Genomic DNA, 26,402 nt, shown 5'->3' with positions numbered 1-26,402 from the left:
CTACTGTGCTTCACTAACTTCCCTGACTGCCTGCTACCTCTGCCAAGGGGCCAGGGTGAGGCTATTTCTCATGCTCTCTGCTAGTGACAACACTACAGAAAGATCAGAGGATCATTTCACCGCATGGTTCTGGGAGCCCAGGGGATTGTATCTGGCAATGGCCTTCTTGCTGATAGAATTCTGTGTCCCAAGATGCTATAGGCAGGGAGTACTCTTCCCCTTGCAAAGCCACAAGGATCCAGCCATAGGTTTACACACCACGACCTTGATAAGTCTCAGTCACTTCCCAAGCTGGGCCCCAAACAACCCTCTTTCTCACACCTCACAACAGGCACTGACTTTGGATACTGCTCTTGGGGAACGCTCAGATCATCTCAGTAGTGGGGCTTTTCCTGTGTTCTGAGCCAGACCTGTGACAGCAAGAGGTACAGAGCCACCAGTGTGTGACAGCTATTTCTTGTCCTAAGCCTTGTGGGGCCCAGAGCTGTCTCCACAGAACTAGAGTCAGATGGGTAGCCCTGGGGAAAATGTCATCCAAGGGAATGACAGTGTCTGAAAGAAGCCTTCTTGACAGCTGAGTGCATCGTCAGAGTCTTAAACCTGCTCACTGTCCCCTGTGCTGCTGTCTTAGTCAGGGTTTCTCTTCCTGCACAAACATCAGGACCAAGAAGCAAGTTGGGGGTGGGGGGGAAAGGGTTTATTCAGCTTACACTTTGCACATTGCTGTTCATCACCAAAGGAAGTCAGGACTGGAACTCAAGCAGGTCAGGAAGCAGGAGCTGATGCAGAGGCCATGGAGGGATGTTCCTTACTGGCTTGCTTCCCCTGGCTTGCTCAGCTTGCTCTCTTATAGAACCCAGGACTACCAGCCCAGGGATGGCACCACCCACAATGGGCCCTCCCACCCTTGATCACTAATTGAGAAAATGCCTTACAGCTGGATGTCATGTAGGCATTTCCTCAACTGAAGCTCCTTTCTCTGTGATAACTCCAGCCTGAGTCATGTTGACACACAAACCCGGCCAGTACAGCTACTGCGCACTCACCTTTCCCTGCCTGTGGGCACTGAGGGACTGATGCCAACGCTTCCCGGATCAGGCCACGTGGCCAAAATTAATGTTTTCCTAAAGCAGAAATACTGACTATAATAGCTGAAGGAAAATGATAGCGACAGTGTTACATAACACTGCTGCCATGCCAGAAGACACTTATATAAAACAAAACCTGCATCTGGTGTCCCTCAGCCCGGAGTGCGGTCTTAGATACTCCTTCATCCCAAGGAAGTGGAGCTTCACCACCCTCACTCCCACCCCATATGTACATATTTAGATCACATGTATGAACATTTAGATCAGCCTTGTTCATGGTGGCCAAACACCAGACACAGCACAAATGTTCCTCAGTTAGCAGAAGACAACATGCCATGGAACACCACAGTGTGGACCAGTGTCCCTTCACTATGTTAAAAAAAAAAAAAAAACAAAAAACAAAAAACAAAAAAAAACTAGGCTGTTTCTGGCTCACCATCTTGCTTTGAGTCTGGGAAGAGGCAGTGCAGTGTGCCAAGGTCTATGGCAAGCAGAGCTGCCCACTTTATAGCCAGGAGGCAAAACAGGAATGAGCTTGGGGTCCCACAAACCATTTCAAGTTCCTACACCCAAAGACTTAAAGAACCCACAGTGACACTGGGGACCAAGCTTTTGACTTTATGGGCTTGGAAGAATACTTCAGAGCTGAATTATAGCATCCATTTTTGTATTAAAACAACCTCCCCCCCCCCCAAAAAAAAAAGAAACCCAAGCCATCAATAGAGCCACCTAGATGGACCTGGAGGATCCCTGCTTAGAAATAAAAGCCACTGTCAAAAGTTTCATGATTTCCTTATGAAACACACTCAAATGGCAAAGTAGAAAAACAAGTATTGCCAAGGCATGGGGGTAGGGCTGGGAACAGCAGCAAGGACCCTTGTGACAGCCCCATTCTGCATCTTGACTCTGGCAGTGACACCCGTCTACACGGGAGAGCAGGCTATGGACAGGCAGAAGCATGGCAACCTCACCAACACTCGGGACCCCTATTACCATCTCTCTTCTACTGTTTACAACCACTCTGCAAAATGTCACCACTCGGGGAGGAGGAGGAGGGACTGAAGGGAGTGTGGGAGAACAGGAGTTTCTTCTGGAGGTTGGTTCTCTTTTATGCCCTGTCACCTCTTCTGGGTCACAGTCCTGTGCTTTGTTCCATCAGCTGGCAGAGCAAGGGTCCTATGAGCACAGTCCTGAGATTTCAGGACACTGGATCTGATGCCTGAGACGGTGGCCCAAGCCCGGCAGGCTGGTAGCACGATCCACCATGGTGGGACGATGTGATACCACACATCCTGACAGACAAGCTGCCCAGAATGGTGTAGTTTGCTACAAGCTGTTGAATTGTGGGATTTTTCTTTTTGCCTGAACCCACCAACAGTGCAAGCGTCGGGGGTGGGGGTGGGAGGGTGGGCTGCACACTGTTTTTCTGACTTCAGAGAATCTAAACTTAACCTGAAACGGAAATACGTCAAATAAACATCTTCGATGGAGTTCGGAGAGTCATGTGTGACTTGCCGCTGTTTTGTTTGGTTGGTTTTTTTTTCCCTTTAAAAACATATATGCATACTTGTTCCAGAATTTAAAAAATACACAAAACTAACTAATAACCAAGGGATACATTCAAATCGGAGCGGTGCTGGAAATATGAGCTTTCTTCTACAAAGATGTTGGCGCTCACCCAAACAACAAGAATAAAAGCTTCTGAAAATATTTCATCTGCAACATCACATTCTTCACCTCACGCCGTGTCCGCTCCTGTGAGAAATATTAAACAGTGAGTGCTATTCCATGTATCAAAGGCGTTAAAATAACTTTCTGAATTATGTCCCGGCAACATAACAAATCACATTATCAATTAGCTCCAGCGGCAGAAGTGGCATTCTGTAATATATTCAAGCATGAAAAAATTGCATAGGTGAAATTTATGTAACCCTAAAAACTATGAGGAGAAAAAAGATTGCCTGGGATTTATTGGTCATAATGGGAGACAGGATGTAATTCCAGCGGCGGATGGCCTCTGGGTAAGGCACCTAGCCCTGCCTCTGAAGATGCTGCCTCGCCTGGAGGCGACAGACAAGGAGGGGAGGCAGGGGCATCAGGCACAAGGGTGATGGCTGCTGTCATATCAAGCCTGGACTTCCCTGATGTCAGGTGACCCTGCACAGGTGGGTAAGGTGGGGGTGGAGCCACCTGCAGGTGACTGTCCCTCCTAAGCCAGCACAGAGGGGGAGGAGCCACACTGGGTGGTCTTCACCTTGATCTTCAGTAGGTCATTTAACAGCCTCACCTTCTCCTCTGGGAAATTCCGGGGGTAGCAGGAGCCAGGACTTACCTGTCTAAGGCCCGGAGAAGAGGGGCCAAAGGTCTGACACCATCTAGCCCCTTGATAATAACAAAGCATGTTGTCACACAGCATCTAGCCCACCACCTACCAGCGATGCTCTGTAAGTGTCTCTATCAGGCCGGCCAGCCCCACCATAGCTGGTCACTTAGCTTCTTAAAGATAAAGTCTATTCTCTTTAAGTGGTGAACTTTTCCAATTTTTAAAATAAAGATTTTTGTTAACTGTTTATTTTTATAAATTGGAACATAAAAGAAGCCCTTAGCAAAGCTGCACCAAGGCTTGGTGGGTGTGTTCCTCCCACCATCTTCTCGTTTTCCCCAGACTCGTCATATCAGGAGGTGAAATATATTGCATCTGATACTTTAAAACAAAAATCCCATTTAAAACATCCTTTCCTTCCAATTGGTGGCAGCCAAAGCTGGGAATAGGCCAGAGGTCCCTGGCAAAGCTCCTCTGTTGATTCTGCAGCCCTTACCTCCTAGATTAGACTAGATTCCAGTACCCAGGGCTCTATTGACACCTAGCCTGGAGCTGTCTGGTGGACCACCTACAGAAGGGGCAGGGGCAGGGGCACATGAGGGATTGTGGAGACTACAGTCAACTGGGCTGGAGCCCCGGGCAGAAAGACAGGCACAGCCTGGATTCCTGACTCAGTCCCCCATCTCAGCAGCCACCTCCCTTGTGCCTGGTGCCCTTGCTTACACTCCTTGTCTTTTGTCTCCACCCAAGGAAGTTTGCAAGGCAAACCTTTCCCTGAGGTGTTTTAAGGAGCTCTGAAGCAAGGCCTTTGAAGATCAGTCCCTGTTCTGCCACTGTTCACTCAGGGGCCACACCCGGTTTCTGGAGGGGACTCATCAAAGCTGGGGTCCACATAATGCATCAACACTTCTCAGCATTTCTCACGAAGCTCTCCGGACCATCATTCCCAGGAGGTTACCCTGCTTAGGGCAGCACTCAGTGTCCCTAGCCCCCCTCTTCTCGTTGCCTGCCCAGCCTAAAGCTACCATCTGCCACACAGGAAACCACAGCCTCTTCTGCCCAGATCTGGTTCCCCAGGGGCCATTGCATGTAACACACAGCGACTGCTGGAATTTTGTGGGTTCTCTCAGTGGTCCCTGGAATTCCAAAGCCAAACTCTCCGATTTCCCTGTTGGTCAGGCTGCCCATCTTCCCAGTAGCTTGCCTCCTTCTGTCCAGACAATCCCAGCAGTGAAGCTATGGCCGCAGCTAAGGTAGCCTCCGGCTGGTCTGGATTAAGGAATTAGGCAGGTTAATAAAACTAAAATGTTCACAGAAGCTTGTATATAAATTTCTATTAAGTTGCCTCGTCCAGCACTGGTCCTGTAATAGTTTAATTTCTGTATTAAATAATTAAAACCCTATTTTCAATTGCTGTGAACAATTGTTTTCCTTAATGATCTCCCTAGAGCAGCCAGTAATTTTATATCTTGTAAAAATGATTAAATAGCATCATTATCCCATATCTCTGAAATATAACTCAGCAACTCCCAGAAAGGCCATTTGTATTCAATTAATGCTCCCTCGCATTAAGGCAGCACAATATTACTCTATGCCACACATAACCCCTCTGTACTCTCGTTTTATTATGACGATGATGAAGAGAGAAACAACCGGCTTAATTATCCTATTTCCAACAGAGAAATCAATTTCAGGACGTCTTCACCCCTTACAAAGGAGGCTGCCTGGTGCCTGGGAAGGGCAGAGCAGGAAGGTGCCTGCGGGTGGCTGCTGCAAACTTGATAACAGGGTCTGTGGGGCCACAGACTCAGGGAGCTGACCTCAGTGGGGCAGAGAAAAGCAGGCCCAAGGTTAGCCTCTTCTGTGACCTTAGAGACACCCTTCTCTGTGGTCAAGGTCGGCAGCCTATTCGCTGCATGCTACCCTCAGGTTTTCTGGCTTTCTTCCACCTGTACAACCCCAGGGCCTGACTCCCTCCACAGTAGGAATCTGAGGGACCCCAGGGCCATGGGACTTCCAAAGGACAGCCTCACTCATTCACTCTCTGGGAGGGACAGCCACCCCTTGCTTCTCAGATCCCTCCCAAGGTCCTGTGGGGGTTTACTGTCACATAGAGCCTGCCTTCCTCGGTCAGCGCAATCAAGTGATGCTCCCTGCCTTGCTATTCAATCACCACAGTGCTGTGGCGGGTGTAGTCTAATCATCTGACATTTTTATCACAAATCACAGGGGCCCGAGGAACAACTAGATTAATATCCCGATGCCATCGGCTAATGGCCGAGATAGAGCTGATGACCAAATTACAGGGAGTTCTTAAATGTCCTTATTATAGATTTTAATCTTTGTGACAAGAGGTGAGACATAGTGTTGCCATGACATGGAGGAAGCTGTCGCCCTCTGCCTGGTGTCCCACCCCCACTGTCTTTGCTATGAACCAGGCCTGGTGAGGGGGATGGAAAGACTGGTGATCTGGGCAGCTAGGCAGAGGCCAGGGATGACCAACCATGCCTGGGTTCTACAGCCGGAGCCCCAGATGAAGCCTGCTGCAGCTGCCGGCAAGTCTGACCCAGCAGAAGGTTGCACAGGGCAGGTGGGTCTATGTGGGCATTTTTAAGAGCTTCAGTTTAAGACTTTTCCTGCACAGCTCAATCCCTGAATGTCCTGCCCATTTCGGTGAGCTTGGAGATCCCAGACCCTAAATCTTAATGATGGGCAGTGTGCGGAGAGACAGCTTAACCCTAGCACCTGAGTGTTCCTCTTCCGCTATCTTTCTAGCATTTCTGGGAAGCTGGGTACTCAGTGTGCTTGCTGTGGCAGGGACAGAGCAGAGGGCCTCAGGGTTCCTGGGCTGCAATCTTGCTCTGAGGATTGTAGAAACAACGGGACGCAGAAGATTCCTCAGTATAGGGCCCCTCGGGCTCAAAGAGTGCATATCCACACTTCCTAATATGTCTGACAACAACGGTGGCCATTCCACCAAGTTCCCTGCAGAGGTATGCCCCTTCCTACAGGCTGAAATGGAACTTAATGGCTGGAGCTTGGCAGCCACTTCGTGCAATGAGATAGAACTTACATGTGGAGGATGATGGAGTCGCAGCGAGGAACCTGGGTAGCTGAGGTTCCTCAGTAAGGCTGGTAGGAGGATAGTACTCTACCTCATTGCATCACTAACTAGAACCCTGAAGACAGCCCAGGTCCAAAAGCGGGGCTTTGCCTTCCTTTCTGTGTTTGTCCAGCTCCAAAGTCACTTGAGAATGGGCTATGTATCTGGCTTCAGCCAAGGATTCTACCCAGAGGAGAACAGAGAGAAGTGGATGGGGTGTGCCGGACTTAGCTGGGCTATGGAGAAGGCCCAAGCCAGAGAAGTCCGGGTCTCTGCTCCGTTGTTCTGGTGTTCTGCTCTAGCAGCTGTTCAACTCCCTGCCTCCCCACACTCCCCAGCATGGAAAACGGGGAGAGATGCTGAGCATGACAGCAGACAGGAAGAAATGTCCTCAAGTCCTGAGGTGTCCAGACAGAAGCCACCAGGAACCCCAGAGCGCCCCCTATCCCACGTCTAGGCCCTTTGCCTTCAGGGGACAACTAGGATCCTTCCCCCTTTTTTTGTCCCCAGGCCTGGTGGTTCTTGGCTGCTGAATGAGTCAAGGAGATCCTGTCCCACAATTCCCTGTATCACCAAGAAGGGCTGAGGCTGGGCAGCAAGGTACCTCCCACAACACAGGGAATAAATAGTCACTAGATTCACACAATGGGACCCGAGTGGACCCTCGGAGCCTGTTTTCTGTTGGGGTGGCCAAGGTGGAGGGCGAGGCTGACTCTCCAAGCGTTCGGCTTTGAAAATTATCCTAGTTTGCTTTCTGTTGCTGTTACAAATGTCATGACCAAAAGCAACTTGAGGAAGAAACGAGTTTACTTCATCTTACATCTCTCAAGTCACACTCCATCACCGAGAGGAGTCAGGGCAGGAACTCAGGGAGGGAATCTGAAGGAAGAAACTAGGCAGAGGCCATGGAGGAAGACTATTTGCTGGCTTGCTCTTCATGGCTTGCTCAGCCTGCTTTCCTATACATGCTGGTACTACCCACAGTAGGCTGGGCCCACCTACATCAGTCATTAATCAAGAAAATGTTCTATAGGCATGCCCATAGGCCAATCTGGTGGAGGCATTTCTCAATCAAGGTTCTGTCTTCCTTAGCTTATGCCAAAGTGACAACAAAGCAAATCAACAACAACAACAACAGTAAAAACAACAACAATAACAACAGCAACAGCAGCAGCAACAACAACAGGAAAACCTAATGAGCATAGCCAGGTGGCAGTGACATACCACACGCCTTTAATCCCAGCATGTAGGAGACAGAGGCAGTTGGATCTCTGAGGTCAAGGCCAGCCAGCCAGCCATCCTGGTCTACAGACTTCCAGGACAGCCAGGTCTAGTCAGAGAAACTCTGCCTTGAAAACAAACAAACAAACAAGCAACAACAACAACAAACCCAAGGAATTAAAAACTCATGAGCACATAAGGTCTTTACTGAAAGTTTAGAAAATGGTCCAGATGGACAAGGCAGGGATGAAAGACCCTGTGTGCATTCTGTCAACTCTGTGTGTTTGCACTAAGAGACAGTGGGGGAACTTGAGCATTGGAAGGAGTCTGAACTGGAGAGGCAGCAGAAGGTCTGTGTGCTGGCTTTCAGTGTTCAACCTTTGGCTCGAAGACCCTGCAAATTTGCCTCCAAATCAGAAGCACTTTGTTGGCAACCATACTCACCCCCTAGGGTAGAAACCACCCAGTGTTGGGAATTGTTTCTATCTCTCCTATAGAGCAAAGGGAAGAATCATGCCAGACACAGAGAGGAAGCAAGAGATTGTTCATCATGGGCAGTGTCAGGAACCCATCCCAATGGCCAGGGAGACCACACAAAGGAAAGGTCTTTGATGAGTAAAAGGGGTGGTGGAAAGCAGGGGTCAAGGCCAGCGCTGGGGAACACAGGAGTGTGTAGGTTGAGTGTATTGGTTACTGCTTTATTAAAGCTGTGCTAGAACACCATGATCAAGACAACTCGTAAAGAAGGGTTCATTTGGCGTATGGTCCCAGAGGGATGAGAAGCTGTCGCGGTGTGGAAGCATGGAAGCAGGCAGCAATCATGAGGCAGAAGCTGAGAGCTCACATCTTGAACCACAAGCAGAAAGCAAAGATGATAGATACACAGGGAATGCCACAACGTTTTGAAACCTCAAAGCCCCCTCCCAGTGACAGATCTACTCCTCCAGCAAGACCACACCTCCTGAACTTTTCAAACAGTAGCAATGAGGACTAGGTGTTCAAATGCCGAAGACTAAGACGGCTTCTCATTCGTTCAAACTACTACACTGGGCATCTGTAAGATGGCCCATGGAGAATTTAGTGTTGATATGTAAAGACACTGACCTGTCTCACACTTCAGGCCAGTGTTTACAGCACTGCAGACCAATCTGTCCGCCTGCCCCTCTTGCCGCTGACGCCCCTTCCCCAGAGTCCTTTCGTTAGCATTCGATCCAGGCAGGGCTAGGCCCATCCTTCTGTTTTGCTTTTTGCTTGCCTTTGTTTCAAGTGGGTGTGGTTTGGTTTTGTCATCCCAGAGGTCAAATCTAATTTACACATGATAAGATAAAGGGTCCTACCAATGGGCTACATACCCAGCCCTTAATTTCTTGATAGAGGTTCTGCAATGTAGTTCAAGCTAGCTTGAAATTCTCAGTCCTTCTGCCTCTACCTCTTGCATGCAACAATTGTAAGCTACCATCTTGACCCCACAACTACTTGTACTACCATGATGATCCCACAGTTTGGGTTTTAATCATTGTGGCCTCTTAATTTGCTTTAAGATCTGGTTGCTAGACCCTGTTGTTATCTTGTATGTAATTTGAGCATTTGTTTCCATCTTAGACACTGGGAACATTCCTCTCCATTTCCCAGTTGTATTAGATCTCATTTGTGTGTACCCTAAGTACTCGAGGACTTTACCAACATCTACAGGTTTTGTTATTGTTTTGTTTGTTTTCTGCCTACACAGCCTACAAAAGAGAAAACTGGTCTCTGATGCAGAAGTTTGTCTCTCTGAGCTATGGGGACTGACAGCATGCTACTCAACGAAGCATTAAAGTAGGGTGGTGACCGGCCTGCTCTGGGGCTACTGCGGAGGGGGATGAAGTGGCGGGCGGATGTAGTTTAACTCTTACTCACACAAATGCAGCTAAGGGCAGGAATAGTACTAGAGCAGGGACTTCTGCCTCTCCTCCTGAGGGGAAATCTCTTATCCAGCAAGCTGACCAGTCTCCTGTGGTCTTTCTCATACATGAAGTTTCAGGACCACACTGACATCTGTGTGGATAGTATCAGTGCAGAGAGCCAGGCACCAGCCAGTGTCAATGACTGCCGAGAGGTCCAGCATGCAGGGAAGCTAGGGAGGAAAACTGCTGCCCTAGCACCCAGCTTCCTAAAAAAAAAAAAAAAGTGTCAAAGCTTCCTAACTTAAGGGAGCTCAGTTCCTTACTCTTCTGTGTATTTCCTGTGTGAAGAGAGAAGGGTTGGTCACATTGTCCGGCTAGCTTTTCACTGCCACCTGGAGGCCACATGTGGAATGGCTTCTGGCCTCACTACTGTGGTGGGTCAGGCTGAGGCTGTGCTGTGAAACCTGGACCTCAGCAAGAGATGCTGATGATGATAGGCTCAAAGCCTGTGGGAAGTTTGGACAGGCCTGGCCAGAGAAGCAATGTAACCAGAGGTGCTGCCAGCCACCGGGTCAGTACAACAGGCTTAAACACTGGGTCCCCAAGATCAAACTGCCTCCTTCTGGGAGCTCTGGCAGGGCCTGGCTACCACCTTCCTCCAAGGTCAGTGGTTGTTGCGTGCAGAAGCCTCACCACCTAACTGGAAAGTATAGACAGAGTCAGCTGACACCAGCTAGTGGCCATCAGACCTGGGCACTGTGAACAGCTAAAACAGCCTCAAAACTTCCCCTTAGGGCAGCTGCTCTGGAAAGACCCAGTGTCCCAACATTCCCCATCACATAGCCTCTTGATTCTGCCCACTGACTGCTGTGTTGTCTATAAAGTAATCTACTTGGTTAGTGGCCTCTGGACCTAGTTTTGATTTGCAATCAGAGGTTTCAGTGGGGCTCAAGTCAAGGGGCCAAGCCTGGCTGGCTCAAACCCATCCTGATGGATCCTTTTTACCCAGACTGTTCATCTCAGTACCATCTTCCACACCCCACCACCTCCTGGCATCTCCCTTTCCCTGGAATCCAGAGGAGAACTTTGGATATCTGCTGCTGTTTGGTCGAATGTACATATGGTTCCTCCATTTGAGGCTCATAGGACATTGCCCAGAAGAGCTTCTTCCAAGCCATCCCTCCCCCTCATGGCTATAAGCAATGCTGGCTGGCAGCTCAGGGGCCTTTGAGAAAGGTCTCAGGGCTCTCCTAGAGAGGCATAGTACAGGGCTCCCAGAGTGAGCACCAAATATGGGACTCCTAGGGTGAGTCCTATAGTGCTCCTGGGGTGAGTCCCATGGTGCTCCTGAGGTGAGTCCCATGGTGGCCCTGTACAGTTCACCCCTCCCCCCTCATAACTCACTCTCCTCCTTCTGATTATGCTCTTACTCACAGGTCAGGAATATTCTGTGTGTTCCTCATTTCATGTGTGTATTTCCTTATCTACACACACACACACAGACACACACACACACACACACACACACACACGAGCGCACGAGCGTTCAAGCACATGGAGAAATCTACGGCTCCAGCAATTGGGTCTGTCTGAACCTCACCTCACTCAAATCAGTCTTTGAGCTTAAACAAACGCAGCGCTTCCAGGAACACTCAGACAGGGCCTGATCCGTCACGTCTTGCACTCATTTCTGAAGACCTGGCAGGACTCTTATTATTTCTTATTAATAGAAGTGATGAACGTTACCAACAGAAAGCCCCGTGCTGAGCAGCCAAGGCAGCTCAGGGCTGTCAGCTGTCCTGTGATGGTGGGCAATTGGTGGTAGCCTCTGAATATGAACAAGTGTGTTCACTTTGGGTTAACTGGGGTGCCTTCCTTAAGAATAAGGTGTGGTCTGCTCTAGTCATTGTCACGAGTTCACACAGTGTCCCTGGAAAGAGACTCCACCATCTTTACCAGCTGACCAGAGCACCCAAGGAAGGGCAGGGCAGTGACAGTTGGTGACCACAGGGTTTCTGCTTACTTCCTTGTCAATTTCCACCCTTAATGTTATGTTGCCACACTCGGAACAAATGGCACCACCCCGCCAGCATCCTTAATCACAGGATACTATCCTCTTGGTGTAATTCTAAGGTGCATGGTACTCAGCCTCCAACTCACTCCTTTGCTTAGTGCCCATCTCCCATCACAAGGAAGCACCCAGCAAGACCCCCATCCCCCATCCCTAGCCAGATAGGAAGGTGGACAAAAGCCTGGGGATGATAGAAAGAGTAATTACAAGCTAGAATCCTCAGACCAATCAGGATGATTGCCACTGGTCCTCCCCATCACAGGCATGACCAGCTGAGGCTGCAGGGAGCCCCTGGCCAGGGCTTAGCACAAGGATACCCAGGAGAGACCTCCCCAAGATGCTTAGAGTTTGCCTACCTCAGAAAGCACTGACTTTGGCAGCAACTGAACCTCTCACCAGCAGAAAGTCACCTCCACCCTCCACCAGAAAGCCCTCCAAGAGGGCACAGCTCCTGACTGAAGTACACCAAGAGCTCCTCTGGAATAGCACACACACACACACACACACACACACACACACACACACACACACACACACACACACTTGCCATTTCCCCCAGCCGGTTCAACCCCATCCCTGTATCACAGCAGTGATGGCCAGAGCATTAGCCTTAACACAAATCTTTTACCAGGCTCAGCAGTCAATTAGCTCATGTGGCACGTGGTCAGACACCCTGAAGGCCCCCAGAGAGAGCTCATTACACGCGATTGCACATCTGTGCCTGAGAGGCCCCGGGGAATTAGCTCTGCACTGTGATTTACAGCATCTTCTCTTTGTCCTTCCCTGAAGGAGACAAGATTCTTGGACACACACACTCCTCGCCACCCCGTGAAAGAGTGCACCTTGGGTGGCATGTGACTGTCTCCTAGAAAGCCTTAGCCCTCTCCACCTCCTGGCCTTTGCAGTCCCACAGCAGATCTACTTGCTTCCAGGGCAGGCCCTCTTGTGACTTAGGTAATTCTGCTCCATAGCTCCTACCTTGCTTCCCACTTGGTCTTCCAGCACATAGCAGAGGGTGGGAAGCCCAGCTGCCCAGTGTGCCTGGATAAAGCTGTGGAGGAGTTAGATATATTGCCCTCCAAATAAGAAGAACCAGGTACTTTCAACAAATCACAGCACAGGATACCCAAAGCCCAAGGAGAGAGGGCTGGCCCACAAGATGAGGTCAGGGCTCAGTTTTGTGTTATCTCACAACACATTCCTGAGCATTCAACTGCTACCTTAGCAGAGTCATTAGTCCATTGGTTCATCCAAGCTCTTTGAAGCTTGGTACCTGGTGGTGTCAGGGCTGGTCTGAGACCAAAGAATCAACTGAAGAGGGCCAAAGCCCAAACAGCAAGCATCCCAGGAGGGTTGGAAGAAGCAACCAAGATTTCCACCCTCCTACAGAAGGGCATCTGTTGGGAGAGAGTGAAGTCTTTGTCCAGGCACCTTGTAGCAGCCACAGGGACTTGAAGATTAGTGTTCCCAGTGCTGTGAGTCAACTACACAGTGTGGATGGTGAACACCCAGCATCACTCTTGAATTTCTCCTCGCAGAGCTGAAGCCGAACCTTTTGAGACTTCTGGGCCAGAACGCAGGCTCCTACGAAGCCACCTGCATCCTCACACCTGCCCTGACCATCAGCTGGGTCTGGCCAGAGTCAGCAGAAGACATCTAAAGAGTCCTGGCCAGCCTCTTTGCACACTGATAGGAACCTCCTGGTTCCTGGATGGCACCTGGGTATGTGGAGGCACACAAAGGCAGTGTGTTGGAGAGAGATACCACACATCCTTGTGAGGGCACTCCTATTCTCTGTGACTGTTGGACCATCTGGTCCCTCAGTCCTTGTTCAGGTCATGGCCTGGCACCACTCTAGCATCCTAGGCATCTTAGTGAGGTAGTCCTGAGATCTCCACAGCTTCTTCCCCATCCACCCTCTGGCAGGGAAGCTAAGTCCCAAGCAAATCGGTTACCCTCTTGGAGGTCACCCCCATGCACTGGCAACAGGCACCTGTGAATGAATCCTCTGGGGAGCAGAGAAGACCCAGACTTTTCTGTCCTCTACTCCCTATGCCAGCTCTCAGAGGCTTTTCAGCATGTTTAAGTTCAAGGACAGTTTCCTCTCCCAGGACCTCAGTGAAAACACGATAAAGAAGAACAACCCAGTCCAAGGTTGGCCCCCTGCCCCTTTCAGCCTGGATTGATCTTCATACTTAGAAAGCTACAGGAAGACAGGCTTGTGATAGAGACCAGCACCTCTCACAGCTCATGTGGCTGGAAGAATGTGCCCCAGGCCCCAGTTGCTACAGAACAGGCTCCTGGCAGCTGCTGGCAGCACTTTCTCTGGGGAAGGGGTAGTCAGTTTTGCCGAATCATGAAAGGAACGGAATGACAAAATCTTCAGTTCATTATGTTTCCCTGAAGCCGCTCCTACATCAAAGCAGAAGGCTCCTGAGGAAGAGAACTGGGGTGACCGAGGTGGGTGGAGCGAGCACAGGGTGGGACTCACAGGGCAGAAGCTGCCTGGACAAGTTCATCAAAGCCAGCTGGGTTGGGGAAAGGACAGAGAACCCCGACCTCCATAGCCAAACTCAGAGGTCTCACCCTTCCCTGACACCTGGGTCCCCCCAGCCCTTCCTGCTGCTCAGGTAGCTTCCTGACAAGAACCTGACTTCCATCCTGCCTCTGGCCCTCTTTCTCGCCCACCTCCAGCTTCCTATTGTTCCCATAGCAACACCTGTGCTGTTCCAGAGGCCCCCCTCCCTCGGAGCTTCCCTCCCTGGCTCAGTTGAATACCAGGACCCCTTGCTGGGGAGTACTGCCTCCCTGTTCCTCCCAGAGCCTCCTCCTCCTCACTTCCCTTTTAACAACTGTTGGTAGGTAAGACCAAGATCTCAAATGGAGCCTCCATATACTGTTTTGGCTTTGCTATGAGACTGTGCCTTGTTTGTAGCCCTAGCTTTGGCCGGCCTAGTATTTGCTATATAGACCAGACTAGCCTTGAACCATCGCAATGATCCACTGGCCCCTCCCACGAACCCTCTGACAAGTCGGCTTCCGGGAGACATCCTTTCACAATAAGTGGGTCGCTGATTCTACCCTCCCGCGCTATTCCTTAACAAATTTCCATTCGCCCTTCCCAAAGCGAATAGGAGACCCGGAAGCCTTAGTTAGCTACCTTGAGGGCATTCACCCAGGACAGGACCACTAGGCACACAATAGTGCACAATAAATATACACAGACTAAGTGAAGTTTCGGATGGCGAACAAACGGTCTTCTGCCCCCAGCTAAGTTGGCCAGCAGTCATCCTTAATAAAGATTTTCTTCAAGACCAGGAGATGGCGAACCTCTCCGCGGCCACACGGGTGGAGCCACCAGGATCGCATCTCCGTAGGTGGGCTGGGGGATCTAGCGCCTTTCTGACTAGTTGGAGCTCGGGGTTGGGGAGGGCGCTCGAGGAGGGCATCACCTTTGGCTCAACCCAAAGGGCAGAGCCTGGGGACGCAGGAGGAGCTCCTGCAAGTGGCAGTTTAGCCTCTCTATTTTTGCTGGCTGAGCTGGGGGCAAGGCGATTTAGTGCCCAACCTTTTTAGGGGTAGGAAATGTCCCCACGCGCTTAGCAGGACAGAACGCCCGAAGAAAGCGCAACTCACTTCATCCTTCGGCCCGCACTCCCGCTTCATTCATCCGGCACACTGGCCTCACCGTTCCCTGAGTCTCTGATCCCAGGGAGAGCATGGCAATGAGTATCCAGACAGAAAGCGACACCTCTCTCGACTCTGTGGGTTTCGCAGTTGGAGTGAGCCCGCAGGTGTACACAGATGCAGGGCCGCTGGAGAAGAACAGCGACGGAAGATCTTTCGATTGCCCAGATTTAAGGAAGTCTGGACAGGCCTGCGACAACAGCCAGAGTTCGAGCACAGAACTGCAGCACTCCTTCTGTCTCAGTGCCCCGGGCTCTGTGAGCCTTCGAAAGGCCAGAGCACACCTACCCTGTCTCATAGTTCGCCTCTCCGAACGCTGATTCCGAGGACGGGCGCTCTTCCTAGCTGTTCAGGGTCGGCTTGGCACGGTGAGGTGGGAGGTTTCAGGACTTCCCACTCTGCCCGCCTCGTATTTTCCCGCCCCACCCCCATGCTGCTCAGAGCTCTGGGTCCCTCTTCTCTAGAGCTGGCGCCCCTGGCCTCCAGCATGGTCTCCCGCGAGCCCAGAAAAGTCCGTACTCTACCAGGGACTGTACTCCCGATGCTCAGATCCTCGGAGTATACGCGGTCGTAATCGAAGTGGAGCGAAAGCGAGGCCAGGGGCTGGTCTAAGGGCTCGAGGGAAGCAGTCCAGAGATCCCAGGGTACCATCAGAAAGCCCAGACTTTCCAGCGGGCGGTGTGCTCGGTGCTGGAGGGAACTGAGCCTAGCCCCCGCTGCTGCTGCTCGCGCCCAAATGGATCCTGAGAGTGTAGACTCAGACTAGGAAGCCAGTAACTGAAACCTCTAGGCGCTAGGGGCCACTGCGTACGGGAGGATGGGTGAGGATCATACGTGCAAGGTCTTTCAGGTCCTGCAGAAGTCAGCGGGACCACAGCACTTATTTCCAGTTCCCGCCATAAAGTGGCTTTCCAAGCCTTGACCTGATGGAGACGCGTGGCGTAAAGACCCCACACTAACTGTTAAAAAACGAAACTGAACTTCTAAGAGGACCAGCAGCAGTGGACGTTAGGCCCCTACGTGAAGCCTTTAGGATCACTTTTGCCCGTAAGACAGAAACCTTGGAGACCAGGGCAAAAGGGGAAAGTCGTTATTAACAAACTGCACAGGGCCTCTGCTTAAATCGCCAGGACCGGAAACAGTAGATTCTATTTCCACAGGTTGTATCACAATCAGTACTAGGTATTATGAGGTTAACAGTAAGCACTGCTCAAGAGGAGGAAAGAAATAAGCGCCAGCGTGCTACCTTCTCGGATCCTGCTGTGCGCCGCCGCACTAGGTGGCTGCAACTTCAGTTAACTGCCCAACAATTTTATGGAGTGAGAGGCCCCTGTACTAGAAAAGAAATTAAGGCCTAGTGGGCTCTACAGGCCGGGTCTATAGCCAGTGCTCTGTCCGCTAGACTGCAAACGCATACCCAGCCGAAGTCAGTGAGTAAGGTGATCCTTTCGTCCTGGTTCTTGAATTCCAAAACCGCTGCATTCTGGCCCGAGGTCCAGCTTGCCAGAAAGCAATAAGCAGGAGAATTCTGGTCCTGGGCCTCAAAGTCTGGACACGGGTAACCTCCTAGGTGAGTGCCTAATAAGCATAAAAGTTCAAGGGGGACGGCCTAGCCTCTCCCAGATACCCCAACCCAACTTCAAGGATTTCAGAACGGGAGGACAGCATAGGTTGTGTGTGTGTGTGTGTGTGTGGTAGTAAGGTCACCGGTTGCCTGGAGCCATCTAAAGTCAGTGAGTTCAGTTGGCAGAGTTTGGCAGATCTGAGGAAGCCAAATCTATCTGGTCCCTAGAGTCCACCCTTTTTCGTTCAAAATCCACCCAGAAAAGTTATACCCACAAGTTCACAACAGCCCACACCACCACGAGCTGGGAAGGAGAAGGAACCCCAGTACAGGGCTTGGGCCCTGATCCAAGATGGAGTGCCCTGACCTGTGGCGTCCAGCCGTCCCAGGCTCTTCCCTGAACTAAGCATACTGAGCTTGAGCTTTCGGAGTGGATCTTGAAATCTACATTCTTTCGGTCGATAAAATATGTTCTCGTATTTTTTCCTGATTTTCCCATTAAAACCTTTGCCTAACTAAACTCCCATCCAACGGGATTTATTTCATCTCTAGGGAGATAAATCAGGGGGCAAATTTACAGTCCCGGAGGCACCTGCCTCGCTAATGGGCCCTTCATGGAGTGCATGGCCGGCGGGGGCGCGCGCAGACGGGCCGGACGCTGGCCAATGGCCTGGTCGCCAGTGCCTTCAGCCAATCAGCGCGCGCGCCGCGCCCAGGCCCCGCGGTTATCAGTGCGTCCATCCCGCGCGGCGCCGCTCCGACCTGCCCCGGAGCCGCCACTGCCGCTCCCGCCGCCCTTAGTATCCCTGCCTTCTCTCTGACCGCCGCCCATTCAGCGCAACAGCCGTCGGTCCTCTCGCTTTCCCGTAGGGGCCGTCGGCGTTCGTTTGAAACGCGGTCCACCCGTCCCAGCGTAGCCGGCGCTCTTCGGCGCCGCGCGCAAACTTCCCGAGCCGGCGGGTGCGGGCGGTGGCAGCGGGGCCCGGATGGGCGCCCGGGTCGGAGGCGGCGGCGCCCATGGACGCTAACCGCCCGGGTGCGTTTGTGCTGAGCAGCGCGCCTTTAGCCGCGCTGCACAACATGGCTGAGATGAAGACGTCGCTGTTCCCCTACGCGCTGCAGGGCCCGGCGGGCTTCAAGACACCCGCCCTAGGCAGCCTTGGCGCGCAGTTGCCTCTAGGCACTCCGCACGGCATCAGCGACATCCTGGGACGGCCGGTGGGCGCAGCGGGTGGCGGCCTCCTAGGAAGTCTGCCCCGTCTCAACGGGCTCGCCTCGTCTGCAGGTGTCTACTTCGGGCCCGCAGCCGCCGTGGCTCGGGGCTACCCCAAGCCGCTGGCGGAACTGCCTGGGCGCCCGCCCATCTTCTGGCCTGGGGTGGTGCAGGGCTCTCCCTGGAGGGACCCGCGACTGGCCGGCTCCGGTAAGTGGCCCGCGCGGGATTCGGTAAGGAGAGGGGCTGGGCGCGGGCCTCGGACTGCGCTCACTGGCTCTTCTTCGCAGCCCAAGCCGGCGGGGTCCTGGATAAGGATGGCAAGAAGAAACACTCGCGGCCGACTTTCTCCGGCCAGCAGATCTTCGCGCTGGAGAAGACTTTCGAGCAGACCAAGTATTTGGCAGGCCCAGAGCGCGCGCGGCTTGCCTACTCTCTGGGCATGACCGAGAGCCAAGTGAAGGTGAGCTCGAAATGGGCCGGGGTCCAGCAGTATTGAGGCGGGGCCCGGAGTCCGCGTCCTGCGAACGGCCGGCGAGCGGCGGTTCGGCTGCGGCCGGACCGCGGAAAGCGCTGGCGCCAGGCGGGTCCGGAGTGCTGGTCGGGTGAGGCGAGCCTCGGTGCCCGTCTGATGATCCCTCCCCCAAACCCCCAGGTGTGGTTCCAGAATCGGCGGACCAAGTGGCGCAAGCGGCACGCGGCAGAGATGGCGTCGGCTAAAAAGAAGCAAGACTCGGATGCCGAGAAGCTGAAGGTGGGTGGCTCAGACGCGGAGGACGATGACGAATACAACCGGCCCCTGGACCCCAACTCCGATGACGAGAAGATCACGCGGCTTCTCAAAAAGCACAAACCCTCGAACTTGGCGCTCGTTAGCCCGTGTGGTGGCAGCGCGGGGGACGCCTTGTGAGGACGCGGCCAGGCCGGAGAACCCGAGAACCGGGACTCGCGGCATGCCCCGACGCCAGCCGCCCAGCCGCAGTGTGTATATATATTTTTACAGAATAAGTTATAAAGCGGACGTTGGCGCGGCCTTGGCGTGATGGCGGAGTACGGGGTTTGGGCCGATCACTTTGTATAATCAATAAATTATTTAACACGTCCTCGTCGGAGCCGTGGCTCCCAAGGCTGCACATCGTGTTTCTTCCATACGGAGCTGGCACCAGCGGGCGGGCAGGACCCTGCAGACCCACCTAGCCTGTTCTCTCTGTGGGCGCCAGAGACTGGCGCAGGGGGGCGCGACAGTGCTTGATGACGACCTGGGGCCCGTGTGCGCCTTTGGTTCAGAGGTTGAGTGCCTGGTGATGGTCCCAGAGCGCACGGTGATGGCAGCTTGCAGGAGCGCAGAGGTTGTGAGACTGAGCATGCCCCGGGTCGTGGGAAGGCAGCTTCAGCCGCCGGGGAAGGGAAGGACACCGCTGCGCAGTGCTTGGAGGAGCTGGGCCAGCAGGGAACTCAGCGGAAGAGACCCCAAAGCAGGTATGATTTCTATTTTCTGTGTAGATCGTTGTTGTTTTGTTTCGTTTTTAACACATTCGAAGGGAGACCCAAAGTTCTGCAAGGCTTGTCTCATTAAAAGCAGCTAGCACCTCACACTACACTGTTTTTCTTTTTAATGTATTTTCTTTTTCTCAACCTGGGGGAGCGTGCCCTGTTACTATGCGCCCATGTCCTGGTTCAGGCCAAACCAGCACTGTCCTATCCCTGTTATTTTGTAATAATTATCTGTTTAGCCAGAATTCTAAACATTTTGGATATAATTACTAAACTCCAGCTGGGGGTAATAAGGCCCGAGGCTCTGCACCCTCCCTGGCCTCTGGCTATCAGTCCTTGACTTTCATTAGTAGAAAGCCCGGTTTTAAGCAGGGCTGCAGACATCCTGTGAATCCTGCCCAGGCACCTCACAGTCTTCAGCCTGTGTCAGCAGCCCTGACACTCACCACTGGCCTCTCAGAAGGCTGACAGGAGGGCCCTCAGCCAGGATCTCTTCAACCTAAAGAGCTAAATCCATAGGTAAGACCAGTGGCTCATGCCCAGGCAGCTAAGAGCTTGGTGCCCTCTCCACCCTAGGACCTTTCAGGGCTATAATTCCCTGTAGCAAAGCCCCATCTTCGGCCCCATACAAGTCCATTCCACAGCTCCACCTTAATGTAGTGAATGTTAAGTGTTAAGTGTGCAATTTCCACATTAGCTAATCATGACAAAACTACTCTCTGTAAGGCATTAAAAAATATTCACTGGAACCATGAAAAGCCCAAGGCTTTGTTTTGCTGTTTTGGCTCCATCAGCAAAGTCAAAGCTTCTTTTGAATCACTGACTTTCTTTAAAAGGAAGCAAGAGTTTTTTCCCCGTCTTAAATGGGGCAATGTGTGGTTTCTGTGTGGTTTCTCAGCCAAAGTTCAGAGCAGAGAAATGTTGATAAAGGTTTTGAGCGAAGCCAAAGAAAAGCTTTTGTTTAATTCCCTCTAGTAGAGTGAGGGAATGGATGGCCTTTTCCACTACAGTAATAATAATAATAAAAAAGTCTAAGAGGTGATTTTTCTGAGGGCTTGGTGCCCTGTGGCGGATTGGAACTCTGAAATTCCCAGAATCAGAACGGGCCAGAGCAAACCCGCACAAAGGGGGCCACTCCTGGCACTTAGCATTTCAAAGGCAAGGGAGAGGGAAGGCAGGAGAATAAGCAGCAGGAACTGTTTTCACCATGATCAATTTTATTGCTTAGGAACCGAGCAGTCACTTCCAGAGGCCTTCACGGGAAGGACCCACAGCTGGAACCCACGGACAACCGCTGCGGACATGGCACATTGGCAAGCAGCGACCATGGCAGTCACAGACCCGACCCTGGCATCAAGGACACAGGCCGGCCTTGAGTGATTTCTAGGGAAACCGACATTAACTCGCGCCTCCGCCCCATCCAGGAACTGTAGTGTTCAGAAGTAAATCAATAAAAGCACGCTGTGTTTCCTCAGCAGGCTCCGCAGGCGCCTTCCGTGGTTCTCAGTGCTGGGTGCTAGTCCAGGCAACAGGCTGTGCCCAGCATCACCCGTCGCTTTTCTGCCAGGTTTACACACAGCCCATGCTAGAAGCAATCTGTGGGAAGTGGACGAGGCTACTTCTAATTCTCCCACAAGATTATGGTTTTAATGTAGGCTACTTGGCACCATAAAACGGTAACAAAAGACAGACAAAACAGTTTACAAAATTCTTAAAAGGTACACCCAGGCTAGCTATAAACTTCACATTCAGTTCTTAATATTACACAGAAAAGGCAGAAGAGTGACAAACTGCTAGTACAGGCAGATCACAGGGCCCCTCGCCCTGGGCACTGGCTAGGCCTTGTCTCAGGAACAGGTGCCGACTGCTGATGGAGTCGCCATTCATCTAGACTGCGGTTCTGCCTGCTCAGGACACTCGTGCACTCATACTGGAAAGTATATTCAGCATAAGTTTTGGTAAGATTTATAAATTATTTTTAAAAAGTATATATTTATATGTATTTATATATATAAAAATGGAAAGCAGCTGCAGTGTGATTCTCACGCCACGTAACATGGCAGTAGAGTCAGACCTCGGGCCTCGGGCTTGGGCACACGTGGCAGCCTGGCTGCCTGGGCTAGTGCCCGGCACACTCCTCCTGGCAGAGAGGGACGCTGGACACCTGGGGCTCTAAATGGAGAAGCTTCCTCCACAGACAATTGTTAAAAATGGAAAACTGTGAAGTCTAAAATACAGGCGCTCTGCTGTCTGTTAGAGTTTTGGCAATAGGACTGTGGCTTGATTACACCCAATATGTCTACAATGTCACGTGACAGACACGACAGTGAGGTATGTGAGGCTTTCCGGAGGTCCGGAGGCTGAAGCGAAGTGTGGGGCCGGCCGTCTAGCAGGTGAGGCTTGGGCGGTTCCGATGCAGCTGTTAGGAGGATGAGTTGGATACACTGCTACAGGGAGGCCTCTCGAGGATCCTCTCGCGGCGCTGGCACCTCTTCCCTGTAGTGGAATTAATCGTTTGTTAAAGGATCAAACACACCAGGAAAAGCTGCAGAAAGGAGAGCAAGGAGGAGCCATATTTACCACCACGTCACTGCACGACACAACACTTGTGTACATGGGCGTGAGGTTTACCTGCCCCAGGTGCGATTCGGAAGGCCAGGAACACCGGCTGCAGTGGGAGAAAAGGGGAAGGTCAGCACGCCCAGGCTGCTGCCCGCCGCTTCCTGGACTCTGGGCCCCGCATCTGAGCATCTAGAACTGAGTCCAGAGGAGTAAAGGCCAGTCATGTGTACAAAGCCCAGACTGAGACAGCCAGCCTGGAGCTGGGCCATGAAAGGAGCCACATAACCTCTTTGAAATGTAAGGAGGGTAGGTTCCAGATAGAACTTCCCTCTGTAATGTAAGGAACTACAAAGGAAGGACCAAACACCAAGGGCCATAGGCACCCATGACTAGCGTATGTGGTGTCCCTAGCTCAGAGCCCTTGGATATAGAGGATGTGGACTTATCTAATTTGGCCAAGATCTGTCACCTGGCCTCAGTGTCGCTGGAGACTGTGGGCCACTCTGGGTTCAGGGGCAGTCGTCTGTGTATAATCAGTGCACATCTGCCTGTGAGACGTGCATTACCACACTCTCACAGGTGTGAGCTCAGCACAGGAAGGCCAGGAGCACAGTCCCAGTGTACACTGAAGAAGCAGCTGATCATAACCAAGACATGATGTCTTACACACAGTGGGATTCTCTTCTGTTTTGACTGATACTTTCTTCTGCTTACCATCCATCCACCCATCCTTTGGTATGTTATTAAAACTAAATTAACTCAGACAAACTCTGCTTGCTTGGTAAAGCCAATCTAAAGAAGAGGCCCCTCACTCCCTTCCCACCCACAGGGGTTCAGCCCTTGGGCCCCAGCAACACTGCACAAGTCACCTTGTGGTCTCCCATGCAGACATTAGGCCCGATGTGGTCGTAGGTGGCAACCTTCTCCTCGCTCTCTGACTGAAAGTAAACAGAGAGAGAGGGTGTGGGAAGGCTGAGGCAATCTGCGGTCCTGCCAGGAGGGACAGGAAGGGGCTTCAGGATATCCTTGGGATCAGAGAGGTTGAAGGGGGCCTTACTACATCTCAGCGTGCGGCTGGCTCTTCTGCTGAGAGGAACCCTACTTCTAGAGAAGAGGGGGGCAGGTCAGCCTAGGGGGTTAGGACTCCCCCAGGCCTCCTGTGCCAGTCCACGGATCAGCACAGAGCCCCACCCTGACCTTCCTTTTAAGGGCGTGTCCTTCTGTGAGTAGCTCATCGGCTTCCCATTTCCCCTATTTACACTTGCTTCTGAAAGCCTGCTTTATTAACCTAGAGCATGCTGTGTAAAGCCACGGATGCATATTAATTAACTGTTCCATGAACTTCCTGCCCGACGCCTGGCTTTGGGTTGGTTTGTGTCAATGCTAATCAGTCAAGTCTGACCAGGCTGGAGTTTTATACCTGCAGCTGGAACATCTGTGCCGATAAAGCAAAAACTGACTTATCTTTAATGCAGTGGGAAGCTTAAGGTCAGATTTACTTTCCGGCACGGTTGCCTGGCAGAAAGTATGGAAACTTAACCTTCAGCACCGCATGCATGAACACTCGCCCATCTTTCAGGAGCATGTGGCCGACTCCTCGGAAGTGGGGAAGCATCCATCAAACGCTGCATGGTAAATTACAAAGGCAGCATAAATTTGTGGGTTTTCAGCCGCATAGTCTTTGGACAGATAAACAAATGACAGAGGGGCTCAGACAGGACGCAGGCACACCTCACTGAGCATTCGTCACCGAGGCTCGCAGGCACCCTGCCGCCTGGTGTTTTAGGACTCGGGAAGCAGAACAGAACATGATGAGGGCACCGGCGCATGGCATGATGGATGGTATTAGAGGCAACCTGAGGAGCTCTGGAAGTGGCTCACTGTTGGCCCACGGAGTCCAGCCTCTGCAGGCAGAAACCCCTAGAGGCTTTTTTCTCAGTGATAAAGGACAGGGCGTGGTCTGCCACTGTGGCTCTGAAGTATGAATCCTGGGTCTAGAGACCCATCGATGTGTAGGCATGTTGCCTTTCAGGAGCTGTAGATAGGCCCCACATGGCCTCACAGGCTCCTGGCGGCCGGAAGATCACTAATTTAAGTGCGCTTATCTTAGGGACCTTACCACAAGCTCCACTTTTTATAATCTTAACTGGTGAATGACATCATATCTTCTGTCTACCTCAGTCCCATGGAGGGGCTGAGACTGCCTAATTCTTTTAGTTCTGCTCAAGGGAGCCAATGAGTAGGCCCAGGTCACAGATAATATAGTTTTAGGTTCTGGAGTGGGCTTTTCTCAGAGATGGCATCAAACTGGGGCACATGCCCCGTTCATGAGGCTAGACGTAGAACTGTGTCAAGACTGCAGCTCTGGCCAACATCCTTCCTCGGATCTGGCGTTCCTGCCTGGAACCCTCCATGGCCGAGATCTGAACACCATCCGTACCCAGCATGCTCTGGAGCACAGGAGCTGTGAAAAGTCTAGCATCTGAGGGACAATGGCTACCCAGTGAAGACCAGCAGAGCCATAGGTAGAGGATGACAGGCCACAGGCTGGAAAGGGGCCTTGAGGGCTGCAAGTGTGTGTGCGTTTCACACAGGGACGGCCAGCAGCAGCTCATGAAAATTATGATGCAATTTAGGAGCACGGTGAAGGTGGGACTCCGTGAGGGGCTTCTCCTCCACAGCACAGGCTGTAGCAGTAGGGAGAGCAGCAGAGCATACACATAGCCCAGCCCCCACCTCCTGACCAAGGGCCCATGCCCCAGCCTAACCATGATGGCTCTACGTATACTGTTCCAACCACTGCTCCTACATGAGTCTGCCCTTTTCACTGTTAGATCTGCATGGATGGGGCCGAGAGATAATTCAGACGATGACACTTTTCAAAACATGCAATTTACATATAACATCTGGGAACTGAAAAAAATAGGAAATCTGAAAGCCCTCCCCACTTCATCCCGATCCTGCTGAGCAGTTGGCAATAATCTGTAGGCGCTCCCATGAACCCCCACAGGAGTTCCACAGAACACCACACAATAAATTACTGATAGACCTTGCTGTGACCAGGGCCTTTGTGCTTCTAAAAAGATGACAGTGGCACCTGCCTGTACCTAAGTGCTAGCTGAGAGGTGACTAAGCACTTCTCTCACTCATCTTACAACCATCCGAGCACTCGATGGAAGTAGCCCCAGGATGGGTGGTCCCTGTCCTTGGGTAGCCCATGGCTCCCTCCTACCTTAAGAACCAGCTCCTTGGCAGACAGGGACATGAGGATGCGATCACACCAAGCAGGGCATCTCGTGTTCATGTACTGTTCTCCCTGGCTGGAGTCCTCACTGTACGGGTAGCTGTGGAGACACAGGAACAAAGTGTTAGCTAGACTCTGGTTCCAGCAATCCTCCAAGTTCTGAAGGGAAGGGTGTGCTGCTATCCAGGAAAGAGTGCACACAGAGAGGTTTCTAGAATATAGAAAGCCAAACTTGAAACCCAAGTGTCCCCATCAAAATTAATTCTCCCTGCATGTACCTATTATTGCATGCGTCAGGCTGGCTGGTTCCTATATGTACCTCTTACTCATATGGAGGCCTCTGTGCTCAAGGCCTGAGCTTGTGGAGAGGCCACCCGCCTCACGTACCTGCATCTAAGGAACCTATCAACTCACCATCTGTAAAACCCCACCGCACATGGCACTTGCCGGACTGCTGCAGAATGAATGCCATGTAGCCCTGGCTTGGAGAGAGCCTTTCCCAGCACAGCCACGCTCTACATGCTTTTCGGACCATAGGGCCCTCTTTCAAAGTGCACTGTGGTTTTTTTCAGGTCAGTTCCAGAGCGTCATGATCATTTGTTTCTGCCGACCTGGCCCCACCCCCACTGCCCTGGGAAAGCTGAGGCGCTAGGACTTCTCCAGCCCTCAACCATCTAAAGCTGCCAGATGCCATGTGATGTGTGTGTCCTTCACAGAGACCATGGCTTGTGACCCATGTTTCTCGTAGGATTATCACTTTACTTGATTAAAGTTACCTCAAATTAGGCTAAAAAACAGTCTCTGTAATTCATTCAAGTAACACTGTCACTTTAAAGAATAAAAAATCCCCCAGACTTTCTTTTTCAGAAAAAGCAAATGTCCAACGGCCAATTCCATTTCTGTACACTACAGTGACAGTGACCTTGTCCAAGTGCTCCTCAGTCTA

At 51.8% G+C, this 26,402-nt stretch overlaps 2 protein-coding genes and 1 long non-coding RNA gene across 10 annotated transcripts in view; 1 reads left to right on the top strand and 2 right to left on the bottom strand.

Moving 5' to 3' along the window:
- Positions 1 to 17,712, bottom strand: part of Gm33031 — a 52,821-nt gene extending 35,109 nt beyond the window's left edge. Inside the window, exons 1-3 of one of the 3 annotated variants that reach the window (XR_001778310.2) lie at positions 15,329 to 17,712; positions 2,767 to 2,843; positions 1,047 to 1,124 (exon numbers count right to left, since the gene is read on the bottom strand). This is a non-coding gene — a long non-coding RNA (predicted gene, 33031). The remainder of the gene's footprint in view (positions 1 to 1,046; positions 1,125 to 2,766; positions 2,844 to 15,328) is intronic. The other 2 variants (XR_003946896.1, XR_003946897.1) reach the window with 2 other exon arrangements.
- Nkx6-2 (NK6 homeobox 2) lies at positions 17,703 to 21,124 on the top strand. 2 transcript variants are annotated; one of them, NR_027857.1, is made up of 4 exons: positions 17,703 to 18,366; positions 18,447 to 18,619; positions 18,812 to 19,635; positions 20,879 to 21,124. NR_027857.1 is itself a non-coding variant. In NM_183248.3 (3 exons), exons 1-3 carry the CDS (start codon positions 17,961 to 17,963, stop codon positions 19,064 to 19,066), a joined length of 834 nt encoding a protein of 277 aa, NP_899071.2. In that variant the 5' UTR covers positions 17,703 to 17,960; the 3' UTR covers positions 19,067 to 19,280. The 2 variants fall into 2 exon arrangements, 1 of the variants encoding a protein (NP_899071.2); NM_183248.3 differs by lacking the exon at positions 20,879 to 21,124 and having other exon boundaries at positions 18,812 to 19,280.
- Positions 20,848 to 26,402, bottom strand: part of Inpp5a (inositol polyphosphate-5-phosphatase A) — a 190,579-nt gene continuing 185,024 nt past the window's right edge. For 4 of the 5 annotated variants that reach the window (XM_030242333.1, NM_001127363.1, NM_001355162.1 and 1 more), the window contains exons 13-16: positions 25,445 to 25,556; positions 23,082 to 23,150; positions 22,231 to 22,318; positions 20,848 to 22,146 (exon numbers count right to left, since the gene is read on the bottom strand). In XM_030242333.1, coding sequence (XP_030098193.1) covers positions 22,238 to 22,318; positions 23,082 to 23,150; positions 25,445 to 25,556 — 262 coding nt within the window. In that variant the 3' untranslated portion in view covers positions 20,848 to 22,146; positions 22,231 to 22,237. The remainder of the gene's footprint in view (positions 22,147 to 22,230; positions 22,319 to 23,081; positions 23,151 to 25,444; positions 25,557 to 26,402) is intronic. The other variant, NM_183144.3, reaches the window with a different exon arrangement.

Source organism: Mus musculus, chromosome 7, assembly GCF_000001635.26.
Source record: "Mus musculus strain C57BL/6J chromosome 7, GRCm38.p6 C57BL/6J".
In the NCBI taxonomy this organism is placed as follows: domain Eukaryota; kingdom Metazoa; phylum Chordata; class Mammalia; order Rodentia; family Muridae; genus Mus; species Mus musculus.
Note: the sequence above shows the minus strand (reverse complement) of the source record. Positions and strands in the feature narration are given on the sequence as shown.

Excerpts from the sequence above, each read along its gene's own strand:
- Nkx6-2 (NM_183248.3), top strand. The coding sequence starts at position 17,961 with ATGGACGCTAACCGCCCGGGTGCGTTTGTGCTGAGCAGCGCGCCTTTA. Across the intron at positions 18,367-18,446 it reads CCCGCGACTGGCCGGCTCCG|CCCAAGCCGGCGGGGTCCTG; the intron begins GTAAGTGGCCCG and ends TCTTCTTCGCAG. Across the intron at positions 18,620-18,811 it reads TGACCGAGAGCCAAGTGAAG|GTGTGGTTCCAGAATCGGCG; the intron begins GTGAGCTCGAAA and ends CCAAACCCCCAG.